Here is a 17,723-nt window from a genome sequence, read left to right on the forward strand (position 1 = left end):
GATATTGGGGTTGAGTGAATCTATGTTATCGGCAGTGGGTGTCAGACTAGGTGTTGGGTGCAGGAGCTGGGTAAGCAGATCTAGGTGCGGGGTATGGCTGCTGAGTGAGTGGGACACTGTTGGATCTGGAAGTTCGGCAAAGGAAATAAGTTGAGGATGTTGGAGTTCGGGTGAGTGGACTTGGTGCTGGTTGTAGCAAGTGTGTAAGTGGACTAGACCTTAGGTGTGGCAAAGAGGGATTAGGTGTTGGGTATGGCAGATGACTGAGTGGGATTAGGCATTTGGTGTGGCAGGTGGGTGAGTGGTATTAAGTATTGGGTGCTGCTGGAGGGTGACTGCATCTAATGATTGTGGCAGGTTGATATGTAGAACTGGTGTTGAGTATGATGGCTGGGTGAATGGTATGGTGTTGGAAGTTGGGTGAGATGAGTATGTTGAGGATGGTGGAGTTGGGTGTAGCAATTGGGTGAGTGAACTAGGCTTTGGGTGGTGGCAAAGTGAGATTTGGTGTGGAAATTGTGTGAAGGAACAAAGTTTAAGTTGTTGGTTTTGGGAGGAGTGGAGTAGGCATTAGGTGTAGCAGTTAACTGAACATTTAACTGAGCGGGATTATGCATTTGGTGTTGAGTGAAGGAACTAAAGCTTGTTGGGGTTGGAAACCAGTGAACTACTTTTTATGTGTGCCAGTTGTCTGATTGGGATTAGGCGATGGGTTTGGCAGGTGACTGAGTGGGATTAGGCATTGGATGTGGCAGGGGATGAGTGGCATTATGCATGTGGTGTGGAAGTTGGGTGAAGGGACCAATATAAAGTTGTCGGAATCTGTGTGTGTGGAGAAGGCCTTCGATGTGGCAGGTGGGTTAAGGAACAAGTTAATGACGTTGGAGTTGGGAAGTGAAGAAGTAGTTGGGAGATAGGTAAGTGTTACTGGGGCTGGGTATGGAAGGTGAATGTGGAATATTTACCATTTTTGCAGGTGTAAATATAAATATGAAGTTTGGTTTTTCATGTAGGGAAAAAAATCAGGCCAGGAAGGGGCAGCAACGAGATAGAGGGAGAGTGGGTCCCCTGGCAGTGAGTGGGTTACATGAAGGACTCTGATATAATGAGTTACTAACCTACCATCTGCAGTCTGGTCTGTTAGATATTAAAAATCCATTACATGCCTTCTGCTGTGCCCACAGACACACACGCCTCTCCACAGGTGAATACTCACAGTCACTCCCTCTTCTAATGCTGCCGATCTTGTATGTAGCTGATCAGAATCGGAGATATTTTATGTTGCGAGGGGGAAATATTCTTCTATGTGTGTTACGTCAGTTGAGTTTAACAGTCAAGTTCCTCTCCTCTGTATCTGTCTGTCTGTCTCTCATTCCTCCTCTCCTCTGTATCTTTCTGTCTCTCATTCCTCCTCTGCTCTGTATCTGTCTGTCTCTCATTCCTCCTCTGCTCTGTATCTTTCTGTCTCTCATTCCTCCTCTGCTCTGTATCTGTCTGTCTGTCTCTCATTCCTCCTCTCATCTGTATCTTTCTGTCTCTCATTCCTCCTCTGCTCTGTATCTGTCTGTCTGTCTCTCATTCCTCCTCTCATCTGTATCTTTGTCTGTCTCTCATTCCTCCTCTCCTCTGTATCTGTCTGTCTGTCTCTCATTCCTCCTCTCCTCTGTATCTGTCTGTCTGTCTCTCATTCCTCCTCTCATCTGTATCTTTCTGTCTCTCATTCCTCCTCTCCTCTGTATCTGTCTGTCTGTCTCTCATTCCTCCTCTCATCTGTATCTTTCTGTCTCTCAATTCTCCTCTCATCTGTATCTTTCTGTCTCTCATTCCTCCTCTGCTCTGTATCTTTCTGTCTCTCATTCCTCCTCTCCTCTGTATCTTTGTCTGTCTCTCATTCCTCCTCTGCTCTGTATCTTTCTGTCTCTCATTCCTCTTCTCTTCTGTATCTGTCTGTCTGTCTCTCATTCCTCCTCTCCTCTGTATCTTTCTGTCTCTCATTCCTCCTCTGCTCTGTATCTTTCTGTCTCTCAATTCTCCTCTCATCTGTATCTTTCTGTCTCTCATTCCTCCTCTCCTCTGTATCTTTGTCTGTCTCTCATTCCTCCTCTGCTCTGTATCTTTCTGTCTCTCATTCCTCTTCTCTTCTGTATCTGTCTGTCTGTCTCTCATTCCTCCTCTCCTCTGTATCTGTCTGTCTCTCATTCCTCCTCTCCTCTGTATCTGTCTGTCTCTCATTCCTCCTCTCCTCTGTATCTTTCTGTCTCTCATTCCTCCTCTGCTCTGTATCTTTCTGTCTCTCATTCCTCCTCTGCTCTGTATCTTTCTGTCTCTCAATTCTCCTCTCATCTGTATCTTTCTGTCTCTCATTCCTCCTCTCCTCTGTATCTTTGTCTGTCTCTCATTCCTCCTCTGCTCTGTATCTTTCTGTCTCTCATTCCTCCTCTCCTCTGTATCTGTCTGTCTCTCATTCCTCCTCTCCTCTGTATCTGTCTGTCTCTCATTCCTCCTCTCCTCTGTATCTTTCTGTCTCTCATTCCTCCTCTCCTCTGTATCTTTCTGTCTCTCATTCCTCTTCTCTTCTGTATCTTTCTGTCTCTTTCCTTTATCTGTTTTTATTTCTACTAATTTAACATAACAGTATATTTCCTATAAGCCACCAAACCTCCTCTCGGTGTGTCTGTCTCTCCCCCGCAGACAGGAGTATTCCTCGGGGAAGTCGATGGTTCGTTGATGACCCAACTTCTCCAGATGGAGATTTTCAGACAGTAAGCATCGCTCTACTTCTAAATACAGTGTCCAGGGGTCAGCAGAGCCCTCGGAGGTCTCATATGGGACATAACAACAGGGCCTACCTGGCTTGTCTTATATTACCAACACCAGTGAAACATCGCTCTCCTGAGGCTTCCATGACATTACACCTCCTCAAAACCATTCTGATCTCCTCAAATCAAATTCACTTTTCTTCTGGAGAGATGAAAATGGCTTCTCTCTAATATTATGTCCTACTCTCATTTGCAGAGTGACACTTTACGATTACCAGGCGATGTGTAAGCTGCCGTACCACCATCACAGCGGAGGCCGAAACCTGCTCAATGTAAGATCTGTGTACATTTATACACAGTAGGGTATAGCAAGATGGTGGCCATAAGTCATATGTAATATACCCAGCAGGGTAGAGCAATATGGTGGATGTATCTCATATGTAATAAGAGGGGCCTGTAAAAATCTTTTTTTAGTTTTGTTTGTTTTATCTCCTTATGTGACTGAGGGATTAATCTTTTGTTTATACATGGCTGAATACAGGTTATACATTATAAAGGAATCTTTATATACCGCCACTGGAGCCTGACCTGAATATTCCCATCTCAGTCATGGCTTTTATTATCTGATCTAAGAGTAAAGCTGTGATCTATAGGTTACTGGGCCGGTCTCACCGTCTTCTTCCTCCTCTTCTCTTCCAGCCGATCTTTGCGTTGTTCTCCGCTGCCCAGTGGCTCCTCAGTAACCTCGTCCTGTGAGTATCGTGTCTGTAACCTGAATATACTGCGTTATAACATGTCCAGGTAGAGCAACGTGTCTTCTATGAACCTGCACATTGGTGTAGGCGTTATGTCTCCAAGTGGGTAGATATGTGAGGCCAGGCAGTACTCAAGGCTTAGGGGTTTGTCACCCATTAGTAAATAGTTATATTTCTCAGACTCACATTATAAAGTTACTACAGAGCAGTGTAGAAGCTATTAGATTTACTTACATATTGTACATATATAAGGATCCTATATGTCTGTATTTGTAGTGGGTAAATGGGTCAGTATAAATCTGGAGGCCCCATTCTGCGGACACCCTTCTGCACATGCCAAGTACGCCTGACCTTAGATCTATCTCATATGTTTCCTTTTTATATCCCGTGACATCATCTGCTCCCACATCCTTATCTCTGCCTCTTCCTCTACCTTCTCCCTCTGACTTGCAGCTTTATCCTGGAGTTCAGTCTGTGTCCTTTCTGGTCCTCTGATAACTCCGCAGAAGGTAGGTGACCATGATTCCAATCATTCATCCTAGGCAACCTGTGACTCTCGAACTCCAAGTACCATTATGCCCGGCATGCTGGGATTTGTAGTTCTTTAACAGTTGGAGAGCCACAGGTTGCCTTCTTCAAGAACATGGTAAACTGAAACTAAATTTGTTAATGGTTTTATTGGACCGTGTGGTTAACTGTGATGGTGTCACAGGGTCCTGGTAACTGGCTTCTTGTCTCTTCCTAAATATTAACCCTGTACCAGGTTCCAAAATTAAACACTGTCAGGGCTTTGTTAGAGGTGTAATTGTTTCTACAGTATTTCGGCAGATTGATGTTATGATGTAATACTTGAGTTGTGATGTCACAATGTCTCTCCTCGTCTCTTTCATTCATTCTTCACCACCCGTGTGACCACATTCATCATGTGACCTGTCACCTGACATTCAGCAAAGTCCTTTTTCCATCACTGTAAGTAAGATGAGACCACCCCTCACCTGACTGACTAAAATCATTAGTGACATCACTCACGACCTGTCCACCAATGACATTGTCCCACACTCATTAATGTTCTACATAAGCTTCACGCTCCTATCTTACCTCCCTTACCTCCCCTCTGTATCTCATTCTCCTCTGGCTCCTGACACCCTGTTCAGACGCAGTCACCTCCCTGAGCGACCCGGCTTGCTAATGCTGGTGGGAGTTAGAGTCTATTCTCAACGGGAAGGTCGCAGATCTCCGGTCTCACCTGTAACTCATACAATGCGTGTTTCCTTCTACCTTCAGCTCACAAGCACAAGAAGCAGGACATGCTACAGCCATGTGACACCGAATACCCGGCCTTCGTGCATGACACCTCGATCCAAGAGGCTAATGGACTCATCCAGTGCGGCCACTGCCAAAAGTGAGACACGTGCCCACCCACCCAACCACACTCATCTCCCTGTCCCTGTCATTTTGGTCTCTAATTACGTCACCTCCCCCCATGTCCTGCCGTTGTGATGCGTTAGCAATCTAAAGAACATGATCACAATCTGTGGCTCATACAAGTCAAATGTCATCAAAACCAGAGCAGTTCTGTTATCGCCCTAAGACTAAACCAGTGTCTATAGACCTTATAGTCAGCTGTATGTGGAAATTTACATACTGGAGTCAGTATAGCCTGGGAGGGGGGGGGGGGGGGGGGGGCATGAGAGCCAGGTGCCTGCTTTAATTAATAACAAATAAGTGTTTCTGGAAGAAAGAACAAGCAAGATATATAGACAGCTATTTATGCTACTAAGTTAGACACTATTAATTTGCAAGATAAATATGTTTTTCTGTTTGAAATAGATATTTAGAATCTTTATATTGTTCCAGAAAATGACATCCAGTAAATTAAGTAACCTGTGATACTGAATGCAGTATATGCTATTTTCAGGAGTAGAACATACACAAAAATTAGGTCAAAAGAATACAACTTATTTAATATATGAAAACCACATAAAGCTTCAAAACTATTTTCGGTGATATAATATCACATGACACCAGGGGGTAAATGTATCAAGCTGAGAGTTTTCCGACGGGTTTGAAAAACCAATCAGATTCTAGCTGTCATTTATTTAGTACATTCTACAAAATGACAGCTAGAATCTGATTGGTTGCTATGGGCAACATCTCCGCTTTTCAAACCCGCGGGAAAACTCTCAGCTTGATACATTTACCCCCAGGTTTTATCAGTTCTCTGCCTTTTAGCAATTATCAAAGAGTCTGGGGTCTCTCCGTTGCAATGAATCAATGTAACCTCCTGTGGACCATCCGTTGCCTTTCTACATTGTACCTCTCCGCTCTTTGCTCTCACATGATGTAGAAAGGTGGTTAATGGACCCGTCAGTGACGGCCATGGGCCCAGGGAGCGGGCCGGTATGGATGACATCTTCGGGGTTGTCTTGATCAATCCTCCAGGGGGTTGGGAGGTTCAGGTCAGATCTCCCCTCACACCGACACTATTACACCCCGTGTAGCGCGACTCTAAGGAGCTGCTGAAGGATTTCTGAATGCTGCTACATTGTACCTTTAAGGATTTATACTCAGAAGAACAAGTGGAAAAGATAATATAAAAATTCCGTCACTGGTCTTGTCATGAAGGACGATCCAGTCATGAAGTGGTTAATCAAACATTTGCAGAGCTCATCATATTTAGAACAGGAGAAAGCCCTTTAATATCATTAAAAATAATAATTAGAGCAATGTAAGACTGTAACTTACCGTATGACATAATGCAGTTGTATAAGTGTGAGATGAATTGGGATGGCATTAAATATTTATTATAATATCGTATCATAAATCACATATGCAGAGTGGGCCTAATGATATAATAATATATCTGCAGAGATACTGAGCACTTGATTCCATCCTGGTTTCAGCATTCTTTGGTGCCCTCTTGTGGCAGTCAGGAGCACTACAAAATTAGGGTTTTGTAATGTGTTCGCTAAACTAATAAAACTGTGATAGAGAGGTTCACTCCCAGGATAATTAAATATGAAACAGTTTGAAAACATCAATAACACTTATCATGTGACACTGTTCATCAGTATATCTATAATGATGACTTTATGCTCCTCTCTGTATCTCCTCTCTCTAATATCTCTCTGTATGTTCCTCTCTCTCTAATAATATCTCTGTATGCTCCTCTCTCTAACGTCTCTCTAACATCTCTCTGTATGTTCCTCTTTCTCTCTAATATCTCTCTGTATGTTCCTCTCTCTAATGTCTCTCTGTATGTTCCTCTCTCTAATGTCTCTCTAACATCTCTCTGTAGGTTTCTCTCTCTCTAATATCTGTCTGTATGTTCCTCTCTCTAATATCTCTCTGTATGTTCCTCTCTAATATCTCTCTGTATGTTCCTCTCTCTAATGTCTCTGTCACTCTACATGTCTGTGTTTCTCCCGCAGGATGTTCGTGATGCAGCAGGTCTTGCAGAGTAATCTCCTCCTCTTGGTCAGTGACTCTTTCTGTGACTGCAGCAACTTCCCCCATGTCTCCTTACAAGCCAAAGAAGTTAAATATATCCTGTGCCTGCTGTACAGACCCCTTGTCCGTGGCTGCATGCTGGAGGCAGCACCGTCTATATATCTATACTGAGGCAGCACAAACCTGGGAGATCAGTGATGACTGCTGTGTCATCAGTCCCATAATGGTGACGGCTGCTGGGTGATGATAGTATTGTTCAGTGACGGTCAGCCTGATATACTTCTAGGTCCACTTGTTACCCTATAATACATAAGTCATTCTAATAAATGTATAAACTCCTGTAAATAATATCTGTATAAGTGGCCAGTTCTGATGTCACTGCTTATAATCTGTTAATTCTGATGTCATCACTTTGGTGTTCATTAGCAAAACTGATGCTTTATAAGGAATAGTGCAGCACATGCTGTGAATTATTACAGATATTAGACATCTCCTTGGATTTCTAAGACTTGTACAAAAGAACAGAATCCTCATTACAGCACTTCTAATGAGATTATAATTTACAGTGTGTGTGCGTGAGGGGCGGGGGTGATACATTATCTGATGTATCATTTCTTTCTTCCTCAATGTCTCCCCATGACCCTGACCTAGACCTTCTTACCGTACCTCTAACATGCACAGTGCCTCCTCCCTATGTCACAGTCGTCTTTCTCGGGGACGATACATAGACGATGTGCCCTATAGAACCACAGCATAACCTACATACTTATAATAACAGAATTTTATCTCTATAAAAACAAGTGTTAAGAGTCCACAATCTTAATATTTATAATATTCTTCTCTCCTAAATAACAATTGCCCCAAATGCCTTAAATATAACATCTCGTCCTACTTCTGCCCCATCATGTCATGACCAAAGCAGGTTTAGAAAGTGTTTCCGTGTGTTCATAGATTGACACAAACCCTGACAGTCAGATAGAAATGATCACTCAGCTCACCGCACACCCAGCATCACCCACCTATTGTCTGTAACACCCTTATCCTGGTTGTCTCCTTAACTCCATGGCACATAACGCTTCTGTGAAGTGTGAGCGGATGAGATCCCAGAAACTGAGACGTCGCCCTCAGTCTTGTCACGCCTTCCACCCCGAGGTAAGTGAGGGGACAGACCTAGGTGCACTAGTGCCAGGAAACCTCTCGGTAACAGCTTGTTATTGGGCGAAGGAGCGTGGTTTCTGGAGAACCTCTCTCTGAGGAACACATTCATTGCACTATTAATTATTAAACACTCTTATCGTATTTTGTATTGATTATAGAGTGCAGGGAGGAGGTATTTTACAATAGAGGAGAAGTATTAGAGGAGGGGGGAAAAGATTAGACAGAGTGATCGATCCATGGAACAGCTATCAGGACGATGGGAAGGGGTTAATACAGTAACTGAAATTGAAAATCTCTTGAACAGACAAGGTTTTCCTAGTGACTTTAATAAATAAGAGCTAAAAGCAACTAGCTATCGCCTTACACACTGTGAAAGACTCTGAGCTGGTCCTTTAGCAGAGTGAATATGGTCGTACGCCCCTCTGCACAGCAAGGAGCATATCTAAAGATGGGGTCTCCATCTCTTTATCTCATTGTAATAATCTCGCTCCACACAGCGAGGCGCATCTGTACTAGTCATGTGACCTCCCTAACAGGAACCGGCGCTGCACCTCGATGCTTCGTAAGTCACCTCCGCTGTGTGTAGGCGATGGATGTATTTGGAAAAATCTCAGCCACCCCCCTGGATGATCCAGTCCTGAGACTCCGGAATATTTTGATAGTGAAATTGAATTAAGATTAGTAATAATCTAGGAATGGTGAAATTAGTCATGCGATTTGGTCCTCGCTGAGATATTTTAATGCAGAACAAATAAATCATAGGGACCGATGCAGAATTGGTCGCAAACTAGGAGTAAATCTTTTTTAAAAAAAAGAGCATGGAAAAATAGTGTATTTCCGCCCATATGCAGAGAGGGGAGTATTGAGTACGTACAATGACACGATTCTCTTGTGATGTATATTATTATTATTATTCCTCTGTCACAGGAAAACGCACAGGACTGTGGACGAGGCTGCGGACTGTCCTTCTCCATCACGCTGCTCCTCGCGTCTCTCGCCGTCTCCCTGCGGTGACCACATCCCTACGGCCGCTGCCAGCGACTCCATCATTACTGGACATAGCATCGGCCCCAGCTTCCTCTCTAATGCCCCCAAGCCATGCTTATAACCACAGGGAAGAGACTTATTATCTATGCAACTTGGTCTGGGGGGCCTCACGGGGGCACCGGCAGACTTTCCATGCCAGAGCCTGTAGCTTCACAGGTTAATGCAACTACAGGAAATTAACTTTTATCCTTGATTTATTTCACACAGAAGCAAGAGTCATCCATTGAGTGGCATTATAACTGCAAGTGACAGTGTTTTTCCTGCAGGGGGCGCACTTTCCCCAGTCACTGAGGTTGTCTGATACATTATTACAGATTGATTCTGTGAGTAGGGAGTTCAATGAGCAGTCACAGACATCATGATCCACATTAGTTCTCAGCAGCCGCAGAGGACCGTCCACAGGATCCCGGCTGACATCTGATCTCTTTATCACACTCTGTCTCACCCACAAGAATGTCCAGTTTCTATATTTCTATAATTTGTGAAATTTCCAGCAAATAAATGAATTTTTGTCTAATGGTGTTACTCAGGCTCTGTAGTGTAGATGTGACTATATAAATATATATGTGACGCCACTTTCTCCTCACTCCAGGCGGGGTGTGATGAGATGGTTAAGCTGCTGTGTGTGTTTCCCAGCGGAACCTCCACCAAGTCTGTGGAGATATGGAGAATGACCACCAGGGGGAGCCCTTGTACCTGCACAGATCTTTACATAGAAGCTACACACACAAGTATACTGCAAATATCACCACTGAGTTTTATTTGGGAGGAGAATCGAATCAAAACTGGTAGCAGCAATTATTTAACATTAAATGCAAAGGACTATAAATATTTTAATAAATACAATAATACAATAAAGGATAGCTAAAATGCACAGGATGACGTAGTAATATACATCAATGTGTACGTGTAACAATATTTTGAAAAAACACAGCTACTAGATAAAAGTCTAATAAGTGATACAATCCAGTCACATCAACCACTACCTAGAAATGATTAGAGTCTACTGTAGCTCAGTTGTTATAAGGCCTCGTTGGTTCACGCTGTAAATTATCTTCTACACTTAATGCTGATTTCACTCACGGTTAAGTTGACTTACAAAGCTCCTACACAGGGCGTCTGTAACACCAGCCTCTTATCCTCGTAGGATCTCTGCTGATTCCTTTCCTGGGAACCTCTCTGTCCTTTCTCAGTAAGACCGTGATATTTAGAATGCTTGTAGTACCCTGTCCTCTCTCCTTCCCCAACTCTGATCTGTCTAGGGGATATTGCAGCTTATTTTTTTATATAGATGTTGGGGGTAATTCTATAAAATTGGAGGGAGCTGAAAGTTATTAAATAGTTGTAAATTGACTCAATATTCTATAAAAGAAATCTGTTTGGTTATAATCTGGCAGTAAAAGTGATGGTATTTTTTATAGAATATAGAGTTACTTGTTCACAATTTTAAGACAATTTACCCCAAGTGTGTGACCGTCGCAGCATCAGGATCTGACAGGGCTGTCAAATGGTGGATACCCGGTAAGTAAAACTCCATACGCTCTAACATCTGAAGTATCCAAGGCGGGACGCAGCCTTCAAGGTGTGGATACATCACGGTAGGGGCGTATCCACACCAGAGTTGGCGTGCCTCCCGCCAATGAAGTGCCAGGCCGCCTCTATCTGTTATTTTAGCCCACTGCACTTTATTGGTATATTTGTATCAACATCTGGGTTATTTGGTATAATATATACAAAGTACACTGCATGTTGGGCTATTTTCGCAAACATGAAATGAATGGTCGACATTTTCAAATACAGAGGTATATATTATTTTACTCTATATTCCATTCTTCATACATAGTAGACATTGAAAATAGACCCTGCACATAACTCTCCTCGCACAGCGTAGCTAAAGAACCAGGTTTTGGCCTTTGAAGCAGGTTACATGCTGTGAGCAACTTCCTGTGGAAAGTTGGCTCTACCCCAAAGAAAGGTTTGATAATATGTGACACAAGACGCAGGAGGTCTCTTTGCTGTCTGCTCCCACCCTGAGAAGACTTAGCTCCCAGCTGAACATGAGGGAAACTGTAAGTTGTATGGAAAGGAGGTTTCTGTGTGTGAGAGGCTTGAAAGGCCATGTTTATTGGACGATGGCTAGAATTATATGTCTTTGGGTTGCAGATGATTACTATGCAAAAAGGGTATAAAAATTAGAATTTTCCTAGGTACAGGGAAACTTTGAAGGAATTTTTATGGTAATGTAAAAAGATAAGGAAGTCTATAGATCCCTGATGACACCTAGTGGACGAAATGTGAAGTTTGGTCCATAATACTCGCAAAGGATAGCAAAATATGTTTTTTCAATTACAGAATGGTAGCAACACCTGGAATTAAATAATAAACTAGAGCATTGTTGGCTAATCTGTGACACTCCAGGTCTTGTGAAACTAGCATACCCTTCCAGCAATAAGCTGCTATATATTGACAAGGCATGCTGGGACTTGCAGTTTCACAACACCTGAAGTGTCACAGGTTACACAACACTGAACTAGAGGGTGGGATGGGGCAATTAATCACCCTCGGATGGGAGTATTCCCAGAACAGCTTGTTGTTTTTTTCTTTTTCCCATAATAGAAACTAGGGAGCGGACAACTGCAGAATATCAGAACTCTACAAGCTGACCAGACAGAGAAGACAACAGATGAGTAGGAGCAGAGAAAACGTATTGATTTCTTTTGCTTACCTACAAGGTGCAGTTCTTAAGATGGCGCCAAGCTGTAGCAGATGATATCTCTGACAGATGACACAAGAGATCATGAGACGATCACTAAGAACACAGATCAGCAGGACCTGGACACAGGTGAGACTAAACCTGATGCCAAAGGCGATTGTACCTCACCAGACCCCCACCATCATACTTTCCAAAGATGATGACATCAAGAAGATACAGCAAAGAAGAAACAACTCTCTGATCTTAGATTTAAATGTAGAGGGATAATATAAACAGGGGCTAGCCTCAACATGTGTGAATTTTTTCCTGGCGTCAGTAAAAGTAAGACACAGGTTTTTCACCTGCCAGGCCGACGCAGAGATCCTTTAGCTTCAATCCCCTTTGTTAATTGATATTTTGCACTAAAAATTGCCTTCCCATAATTAATTCCAAACAAAACGATATGTACCTTGTTGATCACCTGTTCTAACACACACTTATACATGTTGCATACAAACACTAGCAACATTGATAAGAGATGGGAACAGATATCTGTTAGTTTAAATATAACGACAGACAACTGACAATAGGGGGAATGTAGAAGATTATATACAATCTATTATTTTATATTCCATTCTTCTTATTTAGTAGACATTGAAAATAAACCCTGCACACAACTCTCCTCCCCACCGTGACTAGGGAAAGAGGTTTTAGATTGAGTTTTAGTCAGAATATGTAGAGTTGGAATGGAATTGCTTTTGAGTGCCCATTGTACAGTATGGCAATTGTAAGTACTGTATAATGAAAGTTAGCATATGAAGTGTTTGGTGGTTATATGGTAAAGCCTGTTACACTGTTTGTGAGTGCATAGTCTGTTTCTGTTGATGGACAAGGCTTGTGTAAGTTTGCAAATGTTAGATTGAGTAAGACATTGTGATGTTGTAGTTTTGATAATGTAGATTGTGTGATTAATATGTGACTGTGTGTAGATTTATTGTATTTCATAAATAGGAATTGTATACATTTGAGATTGCATTATAACTAAACAGAACAGCTGGATATAGTGTTAAGATGACTGACATTGTGTCATGTTGTTGCAAACTTCAGCAATGCTGTACAATTGTGGTACTACACATATATACATTTGATTTATGAGACACAGTGAAATAGGATTATGGTGTTTGAATGTAATATATAGCGTTTGTATTCTTTGTCTTTGGTTTAGACGGTCCTGGAGTTACTATGGTATTTGGAATGGATTGTGGATTGTGCCATGACTGAAGGTAGTTTGTAATGTGAAACTTTTGAAATAATGCAGTTTATTGCTGGAGAGTTCATAGGATGATAGTTAATATGACATCAATGTAATCCATGCTTTCAATATGGCTGCCATTGTAAATTAATATAATCACTATGATTGAACAAAATGGCTCCAGTGTGAGATAAATAATATATTTGCTGTAAGTTTCTATGTGAGATAACTGGAGGTTATAGTGTGAGAATCTGATTTTGGTTCAGATTTGAGGTCGTATTGTTGTGAAATGTATGTGGAAGCTTGAAATGTGTGTTTTGCTGAATGCTTAAGTTGGAAGGCAGCCTGAGTGTGTCCCCCTATCCCCCACACACAATATCAGAGCACATCACACACACCATTCACAACAGGCACTGGTTTATACTAAGCCCTCCCTCCACACAGTACAAGCTTATTCACACACCTTTACATCACACAATAGCTGAGAAACACACACACATTAACTTATAAATTTACAAAACAGACAAAGAATGTAATGTATTGTATGAACATCTATGCTATACCACCAATGTTAATAGAGAAAACAAAAACAAGTTGAGTTTGTATAATATACTCTGTTTACTGTTGAATATTATATATAAGTTTTTCAATTAGAATGTTAATTAAGAATAAAAAAACCATTTTAAATGAAGCTACATCTTGGGTGCAGTCTCTTGAAAATATAAGCATACTGTCACTCACCGGACTGTGAGTGCTACTTCCCGTGTATTCAGGAACCGTGGCCGTCCGCCATCCTGAGGGTCTGCGCATGTGCAGCCCTTTCAAGCCTTCAGTACCTGTTGCTTTTTATTGATTGGATGATCAGGCAACCCTCCCTATTTAAACCACCTGTGATCATTACCTGGTTGCCTGATCTTGGAGTCTCATTCCCCATGAGCCTCTGATGGTGTTCCTGTGTTTCCTCGTGTATTCAGCTCCTGCTGATTCCTGTTAATTCGTTTGTGGTTTCCAGACCACTTCAACTCTCCTGTGTTCATCGTGTCTGCAACCAGCTGATTCCTATCCGCTGCCTCCGTTGCTTCTACAGAGTTCCTGCTCACTTCAACTCTCCTGTGTTCATCGTGTCTGCAACCAGCTGATTCCTATCCGCTGCCTCCATTGCTTCTACAGAGTTCCTGCTCACTTCAACTCTCCTGTGTTCATCGTGTCTGCAACCAGCTGATTCCTATCCGCTGCCTCCGTTGCTTCTACAGAGTTCCTGCTCACTTCAACTCTCCTGTGTTCATCATGTCTGCAACCAGCTGATTCCTATCCGCTGCCTCCATTGCTTCTACAGAGTTCCTGCTCACTTTAACTCTCCTGTGTTCATCGTGTCTGCAACTAGCTGATTCCTATCCGCTGCCTCCGTTGCTTCTACAGAGTTCCTGCTCACTTCAACTCTCCTGTGTTCATCGTGTCTGCAACCAGCTGATTCCTATCCGCTGCCTCCGTTGCTTCTACAGAGTTCCTGCTCACTTCAACTCTCCTGTGTTCATCGTGTCTGCAACCAGCTGATTCCTATCCGCTGCCTCCGTTGCTTCTACAGAGTTCCTGCTCACTTCAACTCTCCTGTGTTCATCGTGTCTACAACCAGCTGATTCCTATCCGCTGCCTCCGTTGCTTCTACAGAGTTCCTGCTCACTTCAACTCTCCTGTGTTCATCGTGTCTGCAACCAGCTGATTCCTATCCGCTGCCTCCGTTGCTTCTACAGAGTTCCTGCTCACTTCAACTCTCCTGTGTTCATCGTGTCTGCAACCAGCTGATTCCTATCCGCTGCCTCCGTTGCTTCTACAGAGTTCCTGCTCACTTCAACTCTCCTGTGTTCATCGTGTCTACAACCAGCTGATTCCTATCCGCTGCCTCCGTTGCTTCTACAGAGTTCCTGCTCACTTCAACTCTCCTGTGTTCATCGTGTCTGCAACCAGCTGATTCCTATCCGCTGCCTCCGTTGCTTCTACAGAGTTCCTGCTCACTTCAACTCTCCTGTGTTCATCGTGTCTGCAACTAGCTGATTCCTATCCGCTGCCTCCGTTGCTTCTACAGAGTTCCTGCTCACTTCAGCTCTCCTGTGTTCATCGTGTCTGCAGCCAGCTGATTCCTATCCGCTGCCTCCGTTGCTTCTACAGAGTTCCTGCTCACTTCAACTCTCCTGTGTTCATCGGGTCAGCGCTCCGCTGCTTCCATCTCTACTACTGGATATCAGACCGCCTCAACTCTCCCGTGTTCTTCATGTTCCAGTTCCACTTACTACTGCTTCCAGAGTATTGCCTCGTTCATGCTGGTTTACCTGCCGTGCGCTGCACCAACCTGATTACCGCTTCCACCTTCCAGTGGTCTCTCCTCCTGCCGGCCTTCAGCCGTTCAGGTATCCCTGCACGTCTCTCTGACAGCCTGCTCTCCTGAACCGCGGTATGCATACTTCTCATTGACTTTGCTTCTGTATTGCATATCCATCTGGACTGAGTTGTGTTCTCCTCCGGAGTCTCCTATCCACTGAGGTTATTGCTACCATTGACTTTGTTTTCTATTGCCTGGATAGTTATTGTGACTTTGTATACTTTAGCAGTGCTGCTCAGTTATCATTGTATTGTGGATATCATTGTGGGATCAAGTTCTGTGTGCCCCGTGTATACTCTGCATTACATTCATCTCCTCGTGCCCCTCCTCACATATATATTGCAGTGGTACAACTTGCTGATGCAGACCACTGACTCCTGTTCCCTGTGACACCAGTTTCAAGTATCCTCTCACATAAGCAGTGGTACAACTTGCTATACGCAGACCACTGACTTCCCTGTTACCTACCTTCACCTGGATTCCATTCCTTCACTATAGACAGTGGTACAACTTGCTATACGCAGACCACTGACTTCCCTGTTACCTACCTTCACCTGGATTCCATTCCTTCACCTAGACATCGGTACAACTTGCTATACGCAGACCGCTGACTCTCACTACCTCCTCGCTACTCCTGGACATTCCTCCTCACTATAGCAGTGGTACAACTTGCTATACGCAGACCACTGACTTTCCTCACGTTTCCTTGTCCATCTAGTTCCTCGTGTACAGTCATCTACTCATTACCAGTGCTGCTAGTCATAGACTTTCCTCGAGCATTCTCTCACCATCTGCTGTTTCTCCTGTTCCGTTGTCACCCTGCTACCAGAGTACCATTTTACCAACTATATGTAATGTGCGTATTGTCGCTAACCAATAACGATTGTCGAACTTCGATTTGTGTTTCCAACGCACAAAGATTTATTCGCAATAAGTTGAAAAAATATGCTCAAGCGATGTAATAGTAAATACAGCCGTTACTTAACGCAGGCGCTCTGGATCCAGTGCAGTCATTCAATCCTGAAGTCTGGGGACAAGAAGTCTGCACTCTGGATCACAAGCTGCTGCTTATATACACAATCAAGTACAGTAATACAATGAAGATGGTATGGCTTGCATCTATTGGTCCGGGTCTCAGGAATGTCCAAGGGGTCGTCAATCATTGGCTGGTTCATCCTAAGGAATCCAAAGGAGGGGGTCATCTCTGCAGGGGGTATGCTTTGCTCTTCCCGCCAGAATTCCTTAGTCTTAAGTAGTTCATAATTCCCTATCATTCATAACTTGCGTATGCACTCTGCGATTCCCTCGCAGAGCGCACCAAACAGTAGGATATGTAACAAGGTTCATTATGATACCACTCATGATGTTATTCCTTTAACCCGTTCTGTGTATTTCACTAATATGCATGTAACTCTGATATAACATATAAATACTACTATATTTCGACATAACTGACTATGTGTTGCAACTACCAATAATGTGTACTATTTTATAAGTATGCGTGTTTGTGCAAATGTATGGTAAAAGACCAATTACTGTTGCTGCCACGTGTAGTGGATGCGTACGCCCTTTCACGCCGTAGCGTGCCCTTGTACGACATAGCGTACCGTACGCATCTTTTCAGACAAAGACAACCAAGTTTGCTAGACTTTAATTGAAATGACTTTATCCAATTTGCTGACTTCGACAGTTCCACCCTTTGATAGTGTAATAAACTATCACCCAATCACCGTTTCAAGTTCAGGATTATACAATACTTCTTCACAGACCATGATCTCGGTATCTGGTACCACCCTTTCAGTCTCTTTCTCAGTGTTACTCTTATGAGACCGTTTTCCACACTTCAACACAGTAGGAACACATTTGACAACTAAACCAATTGCTAAGATGACACCCAGTATAAGGAGAAGGAGCTTACCTACACTCGCAATCATTTCCTGTACCCACTCCCCCAGACCAGAGAACCATTTTGCTGGGTTTAACCATGAGAACCAACCCGCCACCTTTTCCCCGACCTCATATAACGAAGAATTATGGCTCTTTCGAAATTCCCATTTCAGCTGCAAAATTTCATCCATCTTCCGGTCTATAACCTCTTTAGGGTCTTCCGTATTATTAGTAATGTACGTGCAACATTTGACACCGAACTGGGTGGCCAGTGTCACACAGTACCCACCAGTAATAGAGGTGAGATAATTTAGTACCAGTCTATGTTGCACCAACTCCTTCTTGT

The 17,723-nt window shown here is 43.1% G+C and overlaps 2 protein-coding genes across 10 annotated transcripts in view; one reads left to right on the forward strand and one right to left on the reverse strand.

Moving 5' to 3' along the window:
* The window catches only part of CACNA2D4 (calcium voltage-gated channel auxiliary subunit alpha2delta 4), a 141,895-nt gene extending 132,209 nt beyond the window's left edge, over window positions 1–9,686 (forward strand). For 8 of the 9 annotated variants that reach the window (XM_075210732.1, XM_075210736.1, XM_075210731.1 and 5 more), the window contains 9 exons: window positions 2,692–2,762; window positions 3,016–3,091; window positions 3,459–3,511; window positions 3,968–4,023; window positions 4,463–4,483; window positions 4,799–4,916; window positions 6,946–7,063; window positions 8,039–8,116; window positions 9,050–9,686. In XM_075210732.1, the coding sequence (XP_075066833.1) occupies window positions 2,692–2,762; window positions 3,016–3,091; window positions 3,459–3,511; window positions 3,968–4,023; window positions 4,463–4,483; window positions 4,799–4,916; window positions 6,946–7,063; window positions 8,039–8,116; window positions 9,050–9,136 (678 nt within the window). In that variant the 3' untranslated portion in view covers window positions 9,137–9,686. Of the gene's footprint in view, window positions 1–2,691; window positions 2,763–3,015; window positions 3,092–3,458; window positions 3,512–3,967; window positions 4,024–4,462; window positions 4,484–4,798; window positions 4,917–6,945; window positions 7,064–8,038; window positions 8,117–9,049 lie in introns of those variants that run through there. The other variant, XM_075210739.1, reaches the window with a different exon arrangement.
* The window catches only part of LRTM2 (leucine rich repeat transmembrane protein 2), a 733,960-nt gene that overhangs the window by 51,056 nt on the left and 665,181 nt on the right, over window positions 1–17,723 (reverse strand). The window lies entirely within an intron of this gene.

This window comes from Mixophyes fleayi, chromosome 4 (assembly GCF_038048845.1).
Source record: "Mixophyes fleayi isolate aMixFle1 chromosome 4, aMixFle1.hap1, whole genome shotgun sequence".
NCBI classification, from domain to species: domain Eukaryota; kingdom Metazoa; phylum Chordata; class Amphibia; order Anura; family Limnodynastidae; genus Mixophyes; species Mixophyes fleayi.